A 17,244-nucleotide genomic window follows, 5' to 3' on the forward strand; every position below is an offset into this window, starting at 1 on the left:
AGTGAGCGGCCCATATGTTGATATTAGGAGCATCATAGCAGCAGCGCCTGTGCCAGTTCAGGGTGGATTACGTCTACAGAGCAGCAGGCCTCCATCTCATGTCAGCTGGTGAGGCAGAGAGAAAGGCATTTACTAACACACTTCACCCTGTTGCTGCAGGTAACATTTGATTGTGTTGTTTCACTGGAAGCTGCGGTGCTGTGGTCCCCCGCGGAGGGACAGCTGTTGCAAAAGATGACTCACTTACAGGCTGGCCTCTCTCCAGAGACCCTGGAGAAGGCCAAGGTGGAGCTGAAAGAGAACCCGGAGACTTTACACCAGGACATCCAGGAGGTCCGGGACATGATCATCACCCGGCCGGACATCGGGTTCCTCAGGACAGACGACGCGTTCATCCTCAGATTCCTCCGGGCGAGGAAGTTCAACCACTTCGAGGCGTTTCGCCTGCTGGCACAGTACTTTGAGTACCGACAGCAGAACCTGGACATGTTCAAGAACCTGAAAGCGACCGACCCGGGGATCAAGCAGGCCCTGAAGGACGGGTTCCCCGGCGTGCTCTCCAATCTGGACAGATACGGCAGGAAAATACTGGTGCTGTTCGCAGCCAACTGGGACCAGAGCAGGTAATAAAGAGGTGGAGGGCTGGGGCTGGTGGTGATGGGGCTGTGGAGTCTGTTGTGAGGTTATCTGATCAGACAAACAAAGAGCAACAGGACACAAAGACTAGAGGAGAGTCAGTGGGTTAAAAAACCACTCAAATTAAATGGAGTCTGGTGTGTGGAGCTGTCCACTCAGCACCATTACATCACTGAAAACCCCAAGAAACCAACTCATCTTTATTCTTTAATCAAATGAGGGGAAAATACACGGCATGGCCAAAAGTTTGTGGACACCCAAACATAAGGCAGTGTTGTATAAAGTACCCTGAAGTCATACTACAAGTAAAGATATTGTGTGATGATATACCATCAGCCATACAAATAGTACTTGAGTAAAAGTAAATTACACATATTTACATGTATGTATACTGATTATTATATTATTATTTAGCCGATTATCAGATCCGATATTCAGCTTTTGAGTCTGTGTTTCTTTTGTCTGTTTGCTGATAAGATAATTTAATTTAAATGTGCTTCTTTGGCTCTGATGCAGCATGCAATCTGCAAAGTAACTAGTAATCAAATTAATGTAGTGGAGGAGAAAGTGCAAGTGTAGTGGAGTGGAAGTGTAATGTAGCAGAAATTGGAAATACTCAAGTACAACTACCTCAAAATTTTACTTTTAATTTTAGTCACCCATACAAATAGTACCTCAATGAAAGTCTGGAAGTATCTGATATTAAATGTACTGAAGTATTAAAAGTAAAAGTAAATTACACTTATACAGTATGCACATGTTTGTGAATATTATATAATAAGGGTCTGATTATTGCCAACTATAAGATCTGATAATCACTTCAGCATTTCTCTGTTTATCAGTGATCATTTTTTTTATATTATTGTTGATCAAATAAGTTAATCTGCAACCTGAGAAGTAACTAGTAGCTCAAGTTATCAAATTAATGTAGTGGAAGTAAAAAGTAGCTCCTGACGACAGAAGAAAAATAATCCTTTGGCTAATTCTGTCATGTTTACTCATGTATTACCATGTGTTTTTATTAATTGTGCTGTCCCTTCTTCAAAAAACTAAACTAAACCAGACTGTTGCAATAAAGCTGGAAGGACATGTTTGTCTGAAGAAGCTTTTAATTTTCTCTTGTTATCGAACTAAGTAGAGTCCAAACAGCCTGGACCTCAAGCGTGTGGACATATGTACTTATTTACAAAACAACTCGTGCATTTAACAATTTATTTCAATGGAAGTAAACTCGTGTTAGTCCTAAGATGTTTAAACCAGTGTTTTACAACGTATTACCCCTTTAAAATGAATGATATATCAATAGAGCTGCAACCAATGGATCATTTTTAATTGCTGATCATTTTCTTGATAAATCGATACGTTGTTTGGTTTATAAAATGTCAGAAAATAATGAAAACTGTCGATCAGTGTTTCCCAAAGCCCAAGATGATCGACTCAAATGTCATGGTTTGTCCACAACCCAAAGATATTCAGTTTACTGTGGCAAATAATTTAGTAGTTGACAGCTAATCTATTAATAATTGCAGCTCACGTCAGTGACTTGCAGTTCCATCAAAAGAATGAATTTCCATTCAAAGCTTTTTATTTGAACGTTGTTTATAAGGCAAAGGAGTTCAAACTATCCAGAATCACAAAACACCACAGAGAAAAGTCAGAAAATATACTTTATATTTCGTCCTCTTTTTCATCCTGTAACTTATCTTAAGACCACCAGGTTGGGTTTAATTTCAGATTTAAACTACAAACTGTTGCTCATCATGTTTAGAGTCAATATGTATATTCTTCAAAGTTACCTGGTGATTAAAGTTGTCAGATAACAGCCTATGAGTGAGTAAAAGGTTCCACCTGTTCTTCTAATCTTCACCATCTTTCTAACTTTTAGTTGTGAGTTCACAAGTTTTTGATTTATCGAGAATCTCCTTTAGACTCCTTTTTGTTTGACTTTAGATAGAAAATTAATCATTGGGTCACTGTTTCTTTAGTTTAGTGCTGGTTCTCTGTGTTACAAAGTCATTGTGTGACAGAATGAGCAGAGAGTTACAGGCTGTTACACTTTTCCCAGATACACATTTGTGGACATACTGAGGGCGATCCTGCTGTCGCTGGAGTCTATGATAGAAGATCCGGAGCTGCAGGTCAACGGCTTCATCCTCATCATCGACTGGAGTAACTTCACCTTCAAGCAGGCGTCCAAGCTGACTCCCAGCATGCTGCGGCTGGCCATCGAGGGGCTACAGGTAAGACGCTCGGCTGTCAGAAGGCTTTTTTATTATTATAATGATGATGGCTGATTACTGGTTCTGTGTCAGACTTTGATACCGGAGACTGTGGTTTGCATCTCAAGACGTCAACATTGTTTTTAACCATGACTGTGATCTTTACCAAACACTCACCAAATGAGTCATAAGAGCAAAGAACGTGCACACTAGAGACTTCTGCCGACCGAGGCTGAACTTGAATGGGGATAAAATAATTTAATCGTGCGGCTCTTCTAGACTTTCTGAATTTATTGGACTGAATGGCTCCAGTTATGACAGTCAAACGAGTCATGTCTCGGGGGTTGTGACGCTCAAAGCTTATGGGAAAAAGTCTTTTTGGGCAGCAGTGCATCACGTGACGATGTAATTACACGGTTTGGCCACTATGAAAACTTCCTGGGGACTAAGGGCCACTTAGATCCATGGGTTAGGGTTAGGGTTAGGGTATATACTGTCCCTTATAGTTTTGTAGCTACCTTTGAATTCTGGCCATTTCTTACAAATTACACCTTTAACTGATATTGAAAATCAATGTTGGTTGCAGATCTAGATCATAAATTTTCCTAATATTATCTCAGCATCTACAAATCTGCAGTCTTGACTCAACAAAGTTATTTTTGGCAGAGGAAAAAGCAAAATCTCGGGCTTTACTTGACTCTGAAGGATTATTTTTGACCTTCTGACAGTGGCAGAACAAACCTCCAGCTCCTGCTCACATCAGCCACTCTGCAGTCAAAATGTTCCACTTAAGAACAAGTCAAGCAGCGTGTTAAAGCCGTGAGCTTGTTTAAAGAGCAGTGGAAGGAATAATGACATTTCCATTTTGATTACACACTGCTGGGTGCTTTTTTTCAAGGCTCGTTTGGCAGGTAGACGACGCGAAGAAAGTGATTTTCAGTGGTTGTCAATTCGGTTTTCTTTAGCGTTCTCGTTTTTTGGGTGGGAAACAGAGAAATGAGATGAATGTGATAGTGCTCATTAGATTTGTATCTCTGTGTTGAGGGTTTTTCATGGCATTAACAGGCATTAGTGCTCTCCGTCTTCAGGACACCTTTAATGTCATAATTGAAATGAGATACGGGAGGAAAAGCTCACAGTACAGCTGTCCTCTGGTAAGCAGCCAAACCCGAGAGGAAACGTCTTGCCTGTGTGTTCTCTCTCTCTCTCTCTCTCTCTCTCTCTCTCTCTCTCTCTCTCTCTGTGTGTGTGTGTGTGTGTGTCGGGGGCTGTTATTGCTTTCTCAACATCCTTGTGAATCATCTGCCAATTTGTGCTGGGCTCCATTAGCCAAAGTGAAATCTAAGGGGAAGTGTTTCCAGAGGGAAGTGTTGAGTAAGACGCAGCATGGTCGAAAAGATTATCTGATGTGCCTGTGATGGATGCCAAACTGTCACAGTTGCTTTCCCTTGAATTTTACTCTTGTTTTACATCCTAAAGTTTAGTTTTAAAGCTGAAAGAGGAGGAGTGGAAAAGAAAGTGATTATATTTCAGGATAAGTTAATCAAAAAAATGCAAATTCTAAACTGGGCCCACATCAAGCAGTAAAGTTTTATATCAAATTTTATTACTTTTTTGCTACCAAATGAAATGTGTCCAAGTACCAAAAACTGCCAAGTACCAAAGATGTGTCTGGTCCAGGACTACAGCTGCCACTGACGGTGCCAGCGTCTTTATTTCAGGGAATTTGGAAGATTTAACAACCTGTTGTAAAATGTAAATTTGGTTACAGGTGAAGAAATAGTCTTTAAAGCGACTACAAGTAAGTTTGATATTTTGTTGATTTTGGAGACCCCTGTGGACAGAAGTGGTAACCACTCATCTGCTTCAAATCTGCTTCTTTTTAACTGCCTAACGTACTACTCATTTTAACTCTTTCAATCTGCATGCAGGCTGATTTCCCAAATGATTTATTGTATCATGAGATATATTAATATTACAATATGAAATTACATGTACAGGAGCTTCTTTCCGCTTCCCTTGTCCTCCGAACCTTATTTAAAACTGGAGCTTTCTTCTCATGTGTATTTTTAGGTAATTTCCTTCCTCATAAAACATTGGCCGGGGTACTTTTTAAAAAAATGTTTCAAATCATGTATTGTTTACATGGTTTGCTAGCAAGCAGTCTTCTTCTTGTTCTTCCTTGTATATGCAGACAGGCACAATAAAACAAACCAACAGACAGAAGCTGACTCATCAAAACATGGCTCCATGGAGCTACCAGTGGCCAAAAACTCTGCAAGGTACCTTTAACATCCATCCATCAATCTATTAACGACAGCTAATTATCCTCCTTGTTTAACAGTAATGTAAAGGTCTCAAAGTCATCCATTAGTGGAGCTTGTTTTATTGTACTGTGTTAAATCGACTGTTAGCAAAAGACACAACAGTCAGCTGAGAAATGGGCAATTTCCATCCGTCGTTTAGTTGTTTGCTTTCAAGATAATGAATCACTAAACTGTTCCTGAGTATCAAAATAATTCAATAACAGAACAAAAAATTAAATCATCCTCTACTTAAGCCCCAGCAATATTTCAATAAATATGATATCATGACATCAGCAGGGTGCTTTCACACTTCTTCCCACCTCCTCCACTTTCTGTAAATGTTAGTTTTCTGCTGTGTCAGCGCGGAGTCGAGGTGGTTGCGTTGGTGAGGGAAAAATCCTTCTCCTTTTTCAGGCCAAGGGAACAACCAGTGCATCACTGCGACGAGTCCATATATAACACATTTCTGACGGCTCTCCAGACACAGATTAGAGCCTGAATAATTGATGGCAGCTATTAGCTGAGCCCTGAGTCATTCCCAACTGTGCGACTGCTCACACAAATGGCTGCTCATCATTTTGAGCAGAGAGGGAAAGAAAGACACGTAACAGGGTGATTTGATCTGATTTATTGTCATTTGATTTGATAGATTAAACGCACAAAACACAAAATCATCAAGAAAGTGGCAATAAATTAAAGCGCATGTTCTACTTGATGCAAAGATGGGAGAAATAATTTATATGTAGTGATGATCTTTATTTTCCTTATTGTCAACAAACAAATGCACTATTTTCTCTTGTTGGAGTAGCGTTTGTTCAAAATTAAGATGGCCAGCTGCTTCAGGAAATTACGGAACCTTTTTTAAACTTGAACTATCTATTGTCCACAGTAGGATCCAGGAGTGTGACACTGCCATACGTGTGAGGACAAGGCTATATATATATATATATATATGTATATATATATATATATATATATATATATATATATATATATATATATATATATATATATATATATATATATATATATATATATATAAAATAGAGGGTTTAATACTAAAAGCCCCTGCGAGGTTAAACCTCTGTTATCCTCGTCACCCATGCTTCTGCTCGTTTGTCATATACAGTATAGTCTCATGTAGCTAACATCAGTCAAAGGTGAGATAAATGTTGCTCCAGGATCGCAGGTGTAGGAGGAGATGGCCTCAGACAACAAAGGAAATGCTCTTGTAGGTAAACCGATATGGCTTTTTATAATTATTCACCATGCTGCTTGAAAACACAAGTCAGAGGACATTAAATATCTAACCAAATCACCAGAATACATTTTAGCTATGTGCATTTCTGCAAAACTACAAATAAGTTTAAACTTTAAACATTTCTTTATGTTGCGACTTGATGTTTGTTAAGGTTCAGTTTTTCTAATTCTCTCTTGTCACAACACTGTGCTTATGCTCCGCTTAGGTTTAGCACAAAAAAACACTTGGTTAGGGTTAGGAAAACATGGTTTCGCTCTAAATACAACTCTGCTTCCTGCGACAAAAAGACGATTTTGGTCTTCACAAAAATGGCTGGAAATTTCCCCAGGGCTTCTTAAAAATCACCGGGTTGGTCGCCACAAAAACGGATGGAGATGGTCCGACTTCCCAAGAACAAAAGCCGGCTCTGGTCACCACATAAACAACTGGAAATGTCCCCAGGTCTCTTTTTAAAAAACACCCGGTTTCGTCACCATAAAAACAGCTGGTGATGGTCAGACTCTCCGTTAAAAAGTTGGCTTTGGTCTCCACAAAAATGTCTGGAAATGCCCACTGGCCTCCTTAAAAATCACCCGGTATTGTCTCCACAAAAACAGCTGGAGATTGTTCAACTTCCTGTTAAAAATATCCAGGATTGGTCTCCACAAAAACAGCTGGAGATTGTTCAACTTCCTGTTAAAAATATCCAGGATTGGTCTCCACAAAAACGACTGAAAATGTCTACAGATCTCCTTAAAAAACAGCTGGAGATTGTTCAGCTTCCCGTTAAAAATAGCCGGGATTGGTCACCACAAAAACAATGTCAACCTATTGTCCCTGTTGAATAAACAAATACATAAACTGCAAGCACATGAAACATTTATGATTTAGCTTCTGTACAATATGTGAGAATAGTCGAGCTGAGTCACTCCCACACACACGCACAGAGATCTAAATATTTTAAAGCAGTCACAGTGAGTCACTTCAGTCCGAACAGGTTTCAGTTGGGAATCTGAAAACCGGTAAGTGTTTAAATGCAGCTGAGTCAGAGTCATCTTCAGGGCAGCCGGACGGAGTTTCTTCTGCATGAAGGTTTGATGTAGTTTGATGGCTGATTTACACTGAACACATCACTCAGTTAACTTCTGTGTGCATCAGCAGCTTTTATATCTTCTGCTCTGCTGTCCTTGTTTTTCTTTGTTTCCACAGATTTTTCAAGCCGCTCGGAGCTGAATTATCTGATTTCTATTTGAACTGACAGCAGTTTGGCGAGTTACACTGCAAAAAATCCCTCAAAACTAGAGAAACTTATTCATATCAGCCTCAAATCTCATCACAGTTCATTAATATTGGCCAAGAATATTAAATTCAGCTACGTTCTTTATTCAAATATCAGATTATTCAAGTTATTTTTGTCTTGCGTGGTTGTCTTTAACATTGCAACATTTAATCCACTTTTCACTTGTTTCTCATCAGCTGACAAAGAGTCACGATGTCACGGTAACAAATTAAGTTAAGTAATCTGCTTCAAATTGAGCTTGACAGAATAATTTAACCTCCATAAGAGAGAATCAGACTTAAACATCTTAAATTAAGATGACATGACATTCTTGAATTGCTCCTTTTGCAATGCAAGGCGTCAAAATCCTTTTTGGTTTTTCTATTCATCTTCCAGTTTTGGCTGCTCTGACTCATCTGCTTGCCTTTCTCTTGCCTCGTCCTCCATGTTAATGCTGCTCAATCTGCCTCAATTGTGATCTGCTCTTTGTCATGGCAACCCTGACAATCTTAGTTTTGAGCAAATACAAATAGCATGTAGGCCACATGTCTTGGGATCCAAATTTGTAGCACAGTGTGCAGCGTAGATCACAAGACTGTTAGTGCGGATCCCTGCTGGCACCCATAGAGGGTTCAGTGGTTATTACACCCCCGAATATGCAACAGTTTCTTGTTTGTTTGTTTGTTTGTTTGTTTGTTTTTCTTTGGATTATTTTTGGAGCATTTTTGCCTTTAAGTATGTAGTCAAAAGGCAGAATGTGGGGAACAACATGCAACAAAGGTCCCAGCCGGATTTGAAGCAGGGATGTTGTGACTTAAGTGTTAAGCATCTTAACGACTCACTTCTTCAACTGTTGAAAGAAAAAACTGCAGACTGACAACTCTGTTCTGGAGACTCGGCAGTAATGATGCTAACGTTGGTACATTTTTCCTGAATGCTGCTACCTGTACAGGAGTTATCAGCATGATGGCATGAAAATATGTCTATTCAAACCGGTATCATGCAAAACTGTCGAATAGAGTCGCCGGTCCACCGTGTCTCTGTCGTGTTTAGCCTCACCTATCATGTTGAAAACAACACAGTCTCTCCTGTGGTCAAGTTAACAAACATGCTATGTCCGGTTACATTTTCACAATAAAGGCACTAAAAAGAATTGGCTAGGAACTTGGACCTTGTTCACCTGGGAGAGTGTATTAACCGCCCAACCATCCCTGTATAGAATAGACCCCATTACCTTTTGGTGCAGATCTGAATAAAGGAACTGATCCAGGATTTCCTTCTCACTTTCTTTAACATTACGAGATAGGGTGTTTTTTTTGGAGTGATGAATGGATCTTGATGAAAATAATGAGGTGTATTAGGTGGCTGGTGTCTATGTTGGGCCTTGGCAGCATATAATTTCTACTGAGTGCCATCCTAGGTTTTATTGTGGGTTTGGTGCTAAAGGAAAGCTCTTGGAAATGGAAAGTGTTCATCCTCTGGGGAGTATGAGTGTCATTGTCATCAGCTTTGTAACTGAATAATCTAGTGCTCTGTGCTAATGCTCTGGTTAAATTTAGGCACAAAAGCCACTTGGTTGTTAATGTTGTGGCTTAAAATACTTGTTTTGGTCGCCACAAACACAGCTGGAGATGTCCCGACTTACCATCAGGTATCAGTGGTTCGCAGAAACGTTAAGTGGCTACATTTTATCCTGGCAGCTGGGCTGGGGAAGTCTGACCACGGAACAGCCGAGCGAAACTCCATTCAGCTGATTAATCAGGCGTTGTGACCTCAAACTGCTCATCAAACAACAGCCTGGTTCTAAAATTAGACAAAGGGTGGGATCTGTGGAGTCTGTCTGGCTGTAGGAATCATCCCCTGGGTATCATGAATATAGTTTTATGTGCAGATATCCAGTGGTTGTCAAGGTACAGCATCCTGCTCTGGACTGGTTTATAGTGGTATGTTTTTTGCTCCTCTACGAGGATGGAAAACAAAGTCTGTTTTGTGACGTTTTGGTTGTGATTTATCTGAAAACAGTGAGACGGAGAAAAAAATCTAATGGGACAGAATTGGTAGCCTGACAGAGCTTTGTGTCCTGAAGTTGACCCTCGCTGTAGTCGTGCTGTTAATGTGCCGCCGGACGGTTTGTGCCAGAGACTGTACTGCCTGCGCTTTGTGTGCTTCTTCCTCTCAGATACAGTCAGCAGAGTACAGTACATGCTCCACTTTTCCACTTAGGTTTCATTATGCTTTCATAAAAGAGATTATATTAAGGAGGTGAGACAGTGTGCAGGATACAAACCCATCCAGTCATAATCCTCCAGGATTACGATGTTACAGAGGGATTAAAGTTTCAAGTCTGCAAAACCTTCTTTTGACTTGTCCTTTGCCAAACAAGTTTAGAAAATGTTTTCAAAGAGGGAAGTAATGCACATTAAACTGCTCTGTGAAAATAACATCAGCCATTTTTAAAGGGGCCCTATGTAAGATTTTGTAGTAATTTACATGTATTCATCACTTTTTATGCCCGTATATGAGCAGATCGTAAAGAGCAAAGAGGGTAATCGAGTGACATTCAAGTGAGTCACAAAGGTTTTGAAAGACCAGAAAAACCTTCAACATTTACCTTAAAAATTAAATACGGAACTTTTAAATTTTAACCAGTCCCGGCATGACGAGCTGCTGATTACAGGAACACACACACTCAAAGGCAAAATACAGCTTTTCAAGTCTTCAGGTGAAAATGTCTGTATTTTTTTCTTTCATATTGTAATATATATTGCAGGAAACAAATACTGCAATGTCAGTATTTTCCAATAAGGTGCAGCCCTACTTCTTAACACAATAACACTTGTATTAATCATTTTATACAAGAGGATTAATTAATTAATTAATTACATTTTTTTTTCATATAGCCATTCAGTCAGGACCAAAGTGCAGCGTTTACCTTTACAAACAACAGAGAAAGTCCAAAAAGACGAGAGGAAAATAACTAAAGCATCTTTCATTGTCCAATCTACCGTCTGCAACAAAATTCATAAATCACTTTGAAAAAACATTCAATAAGTTGTACTAAAAAATACCATCTTGCCTTCGTTTTCAGGCTTTTAACAAAAAGTTGTCAAACCACATTGAAGTGAAACAGCCTCTCACTCCAGAATATTTCAGTGTTTTTATGGAGTCATTTCATGGAACATGAACTCTCCTAATTCATCATAATTTGTACAATAAAAAAAAGAAAATGGGACTTACTTTTCACGTCACTCAAACCACACACACACACACACACACACACACACACACACACACACACAATTTATTTCCTCATGAATATTTTTTAATCAACCAGACTAAAGATCTTTGGCTTTCTTGTTTTTTGCTGTTGCCTTATGCCACTGGACTGGACTGGACTGGATCTCACAGTTAACCTTTCTTTAAATGTAGCCCTATACATTTATTTTTAACAAGCTCAGAGTTCACAAAATGTTGCACAATACCAATCTTGTAGTTAGCCAAGGTGAGTTATTTGCAGAGCATTGAAAAGAAAAACAGCTTGAAAAAACATTAAAATGATGATTAAAACAATAGAAACCTTTTGTTATCTTTCTGTTTTTTAATATTTTTGGGTTATATTGGCAGTATTTTTATGATTGTAAATAAACAATCTGTGTGAACATGCCAGATGTGGACCTGAGCCGCCTCCTGAGTTGCACCCTCTTGTCTCTGGGGATCAGAGATGTGAATCACCTCATTAAGGCGATCTGTCACAGCCTGACACCGTCTGACCTCGGATCAAATACCTGCCACTCAGTGGTGAATGAGCTGTCCTCAACCTCTGACACTTCACTGACTGTACAGCTGTCATTCAATAGAGTCAACGCTGCAGCTTCATCCGTGCAACCTGCATTTAAAGCTGCTGTTTTCAGTGTCTCAATAACGGTGTGAACTAACATTGTTACATCAGACTTGACCCAGAAATCAGCTGATTTGATTGTGTCTGTGATGTGGATCTGGGATTTTGTCTAATGATGCGTTCACATGCTCGTTGGAAAAAGTCCATCATATAGGGCTTCCCACTGTGCTGATCATAGGAGCTGTCTCACTGTGCTTTTTTTTAAACAGAAGTATAATGAGGTTCAACCTTGATTAGATAATTAAAGGCAAACCGAGTCACTGTAATGTAAAACAAGGCTACATAAATGCATTATTCATCTTCACATGACGTGATGTCTGGGATCCGAGAGCCAATCAAATTACATTAAGTCTAATCGAGCCGAGTTCAGTTCTGTGGTTTTGTTGTGGATCGCAGGTCTGTGTGTTGAAGTGTTTGAACTTTCAGCTCTGGTGAATCATTAAAAATTTTCAAAGCAGACAGAAAGAGCAAACTGTGAAGTGCAGACTAAAATGTATTGCTGCTCTTCTTCTGACCCAGACTGTTAACTGTAGGAGCATCGGGCTGCTGCCAGTGATACTGTTCGCTCTCTGTTTGGGTCTGTTTGGGTTTGGCCCAGAGTCAGGTCTCATTATTACTGTTTACTGCAAATAAATTCATGCCCAGTAAGGGGAGATTTCTTTTCCACGGGTCTGTCTGAAGATTTAGACCTGTGAAACATACAACCTCCAAAACTGTGAAAGTGGACATTTTCTCTCCTGAGTACTGTGAGGTGATTCTTAAGGTCAACGTGTTTCTGAAGAGACTTGGATGTATTATGCTGAAACATTTATTGAAACTCGATCGAGGAGAACAGGCAAAAGCATTACAAGTGTTGAGCGAGACGATGTAGTTTGACTTTCTTGACTTAAAAAATGATCTTTTAAATTGACACACGTCATACCACAGATTCATGGCACAATTCAAGCGGGATCGAAAAATCATTTGTCTCTCTCCAGTCAGTACCATACAAAGTTCTTACAGGAAATGTTGTGTTTTCTCCAGCAGTAACTAAACATGACTCCTGAAACAGCTGAAAGCGAACACGACGAAACAGTAAAACACAGCAGATGTTTGGAAGTACAAACAGGACGAGAGAAACTAAAGAGAAGCTACAAGTTAGAAGCTACAAAAGAACTGAGAGCTGAACAGAGACATGAGCTGAGTATCGATTTTTAGGGGGAGACGGCTGCTTTTGACGGGTTGGCTGGAGTTGCAAGACGTCACTGCAGCCTGTTTAAAGGCGGGGGGGGGATGCAGCTTGGCCCTACTCCAGAGCAGGTCCATCACCAGCACGGTACAGCTCAACCAGCAAATCAGTGGGGCTCGGTTTGACTTGTCCTGTTGTACTAAATGTAAATATAGCAAACACTGATGATTAGTACTGGATAACTGAAAGGTGAAAAACTGAATATTTGTACCAGCAACCTGTGTCTCTTTACAGGCTGTACCTGTTCAGAGACACAGCTGCTAAATACGAATACTGGGGTCAATTTATGCACAAGATTCAACCTTGCTGTGATGGACCAAACAAAGTGCAGTCTGGTTATAAAAATGTGTTTTGATTCTATTGAGTGTAAGAAGCAGACTATTTAACAATATCAGACACATCTTTAGTTTGAAGTTAACTTTTACATACAAGCTTCTTACCGGAGGTCAGTCACCACCATCAACACACTGACAGAGTACCGAGGCTCTCACTGCCCCGATTTCTGCGTATTAACTCAAAGCCGTAACTTCAGCTTATTTCTAAGAAGAGCCGCTCTCCTTTATCAGGCATCCATAGTGACACAATCTTCTTTGTGTGTGCAATCATGACTTCCTAACAAAAAGTGCAAAAATGTACTTTTATACATTTTTAGTGACGTCAGAGGATAGAAGTTGGCCAATCATAAAGAGGAGAGCTGAATAGTCGGCAGGTTTTCATTCTAGCCGAGTGAATGCAACTAAAACTCGTACGTACAGTAACAACGCTGATAAGAACTGTGGATGTCAACTGATCAGCTTAAAATGATTCGAATGATCAGTACAGATAATCATGTTTCCCAGAGGATGAACCCTAGTGACTGTGATGATCTTACAACTTTTCATATTTCTGCTTTTTGGTTAAAAAAAAAATTCTTCATCAAACTTCTTCTTTACAACTTTATTGTCCATCCAAGGCAGGTAAATCACGTTTGGTGTCACCAGATACAATGAAAACATCACATACAGTCCACACAATGTACAGCACAGCTTCAATGCAGAGAACATTAGTGCATCAGTCTTGTCTTGTAGTCATGTAATGTGCTTTCAACTGACATCTTGACCTTTTCTTAGACCTCCACTTCCACTTCAACACAGTCTGAAGCAACAAAGGAGCTGGGCTCATCGATTTTGCCACACCGTCGTCTTCCTCTTAAAACATTGATTTAAAGAGAATCCATATCATGGACGTCTTTTTTCCTCCTCCTCCTCCTCCCGCCTTGTCCCCTCTGGCCTCCCCACCCCTTTCACTTTTGTTTTCTTTACCCTCCCCCCTCTCTCTTTAGCAACATCTTCATCCTCCCCTTCCCCCTTATCTCTCCCCCCTCTCTCCCTCTTTCAGTTCAGTCACTCCATCGTTGTTCAACAGAGACAGAAGCAGCAGGACGGCTTCTGAAAGACTGCAGCTTCTGATTTTAATCTTTTTGTTTTAAAAATGAGTTCAATAATCAGAAATAATCACAGTAATTATGAGAAATATTAATAAGTCATTTCCATAGCAACATAATACAATCCTAAATGAAAGACATAGTGACAGAAATCCTCCAGAATCTTCTTCCTGTTTTTATTTTTAAGAAGCCTCAGTGTGCTCCATCGTACCCCCCGCGCTCCTCCTCCTTCTCAGTCTTCCTCCACCCTTCCCCGGCTCCCTCCCGCCACATCCCACCCTCGCCACGTTGCCACAGCAACGTGTCGGACTGCCGTGCTATCTGCTCTGCCCTCTCCTCCAGATGGGCTCCCTTTTGTTGTGCGTCTGCCCGTTTGTGTGCGTGTGCAAACACATTTCTTCATCTCGCTCTCTTCTCCTTCTTCTACTCCCAAGACGCTCACAGGCGGCTGCTTGGCTGGCCAGTGAACGCACCAGAAAATACTGTAAATTTATTATGTGTTGTTGTAAATGTGTGATGTATAATTAATTGTGCAATGACCAGGAATAAAAAATTACTAAATACAAAATCCTGTCGCTGAAATTAAATAGAGAACCACATGAAGACCTTTCTGTCTTTGCACACTTTTGTGTTTTGTCATTTTTTTACAGTATCGCCAAGTTTTACACATCTACAGAATCAGCACAACCACATGTACAGTAGTTGTATGTCACTCAATCAAGACTTCTTACGCTATAAAAGGGGATATTTGCCCATTTAAAAGAGAATTGCAAACATTTCTTTGTATGCACAGGTGGTCTTTGAGCTTTGAGTTTTTGTAGCATCCTCCACGAGGTCGACCTTTTTGTTTTTTAATTAAATGCTCTAATAACTACAAGATGAATTGTTGATTACCACCTTCATGTGTACCTTCTGAATAATCACCTGACTTTTCATCTTGTGCCACCAGGGAGTCACGTTTTTTTTACGTTATAACATCAAGTGGATTGATTGGCACTACATTTTGTACAGATAATCATAGTTTCATGAGGATGAATCTAAATGACTTTGGAGCGCCACCATCAGGCCATATTTCAATTTGCCGAGTACTTAGGCATAGGCATTTTGAGCGATTTAATTATTTAAATCATCTCACTTGCCAAATTGTCAAACACAGCTTGTTGAATCTTCTTGTGTGATAAGTTGCTGATTTCCTTTGTTGTACGTCCTTTTTAATTTAATATCTTTGGGTTTCAGCGAGCCTGGCGGGAAGACAATCAATGTCTCTCTAGTTATTTCTCACAGTTAAACACCATTTCTCAATTCCTTGCTTTCATTGATTATTCATTTTTCTTTGAGTATGAGTGCACATGTCCCTGTATAGATCCTGAATATCTGCAGATATTTAGACCACATTAACATATACAGTAGTACAGCTCCAGTCAGTGGATCCTCTGTGGATTTACTCTGCATTAGCGTCGTTATGTAACATACAGACACCTCCAGAATAACTGGGACTCCTGAGAAAATTGTGCCAACGGCATCTGCAGAAAACACATGAAGTAGATTCTGACCTACTGTATCTCAGACATGTTCGTTTTTAACGTGTTTCATTAGACAAATTCCTCCTTTTTACATCAGATTTCCTCCCAGTTTACCTGCAGATAACAGTCAGTAAACAGAAAATGAGACAGTTTTGTTGTGAACGACCAGGTCTGTCTTTACAAACACTGCAGTATTGATTGACACTGTTTCCTTTATCTCGAAACTGCAGCTGGAAGAAGACCTCAGCCGTCTCTCCCACTTCAATAAAATGGATTACACGACGTTTGACTGATATGAGGTTTTGAAGCCTGTTTAAAAAGACGCTGCCAGCAGCCGATATTCTCTGCCAATATCCTGCTTTTTTGTTTGTTTAGTTGGAAGCGTCCTCACCAGAAAACAACGGCATTTGTTCAAACACTCGAAAAGACGTGTTGTGGTGGAGGAATTTGAATAATCAGAGACTCTTTTGACTCGGTGTATAATTAGGCTTCAGGAATCATGATGCAGTGATGAAACAGAGAAGATCGGCCAACTCTGTCCTCCGTCACTGCGTCTCTCTCCTTCCCTCCGTGTGTTTGGCAGGAGGACAAGATCTGTTGAGCTCCGGCCCACAATCTGGACTCTCAGGTCAACTGCAGCAAACACACACAAGATGAACACACAGACGAGGGCCAGCAACCTGGCATAGCTGAGACACACTGCAATAAATGAGGGGGGAAAGGGTTTTGTCATTCGTTCAGAGACATTTGAGCTAGTTTTTCAGACAATGTGCTAACAGACAAATACATCTAAAAACATAATCTTCTTAAAGGAATGAAAAATTTAAATCCAGTCATTATCTATTTATGGAAAGTCAGGTGAAGATTCGTAGTCCACAAAACATTTCTGGAGCTTCACAGTAAAACAGTGTTGCAGCATTCTCCTAAACAACTGAAGTAGATGGGGACTTGTTTTAAAACGTAAAAACAACTGAAAAAAAAACATGAAATGTCTCCCTACCCAGTCGCCATAATCAATGTTAGGTAAGTACGTTTCTGCAAAACCACAGATTAAAACTGGATCTTTATGTTGCAACTTTACTTTCTGGTTACATTTTCACATCACTGCTCTGGTTAGGTTTAGGCACAAAAACACTTGGTTAGGGTTGGGAAAACATCATGGTTTGACTCAGTATCCGTATCTGATTTGATCGCCACGATCACAGTTTGATATGGACCAACTTCCCGTGAAAAATAGCCAGTATTAGTCACCACAACAGAAAACGTCCGCAGGTCTTCTTAAAAAAACATCCGGTTTTGACACCATAATGTGGATGGAGATGTCTCCATGACTCCTTAAAAACACCTGGTTGCGTCACCAAAACAATGCTGGAAATGTTCACAATCTCCTTAAAAATACCCAGCGGGTTGACTCGAACTACGGTTGCCTGTTTGGCTGCCTTGTTGGCTTGTAATTATCGTTTTATGTTTTGTTTTGTTTGTTTTCTCTGTT

The 17,244-nt window shown here is 40.0% G+C and overlaps 1 protein-coding gene across 1 annotated transcript in view; it reads left to right on the forward strand.

Moving 5' to 3' along the window:
* The first annotated feature begins 234 nt into the window (after positions 1 to 234).
* Positions 235 to 17,244, forward strand: part of clvs2 (clavesin 2) — a 31,661-nt gene continuing 14,651 nt past the window's right edge. The window contains exons 1-2 of the mRNA XM_073492226.1: positions 235 to 623; positions 2,702 to 2,876. Coding sequence (XP_073348327.1) covers positions 235 to 623; positions 2,702 to 2,876 — 564 coding nt within the window. The remainder of the gene's footprint in view (positions 624 to 2,701; positions 2,877 to 17,244) is intronic.

The sequence above is a fragment of the Pagrus major genome, chromosome 22, assembly GCF_040436345.1.
Source record: "Pagrus major chromosome 22, Pma_NU_1.0".
NCBI lineage: Eukaryota > Metazoa > Chordata > Actinopteri > Spariformes > Sparidae > Pagrus > Pagrus major.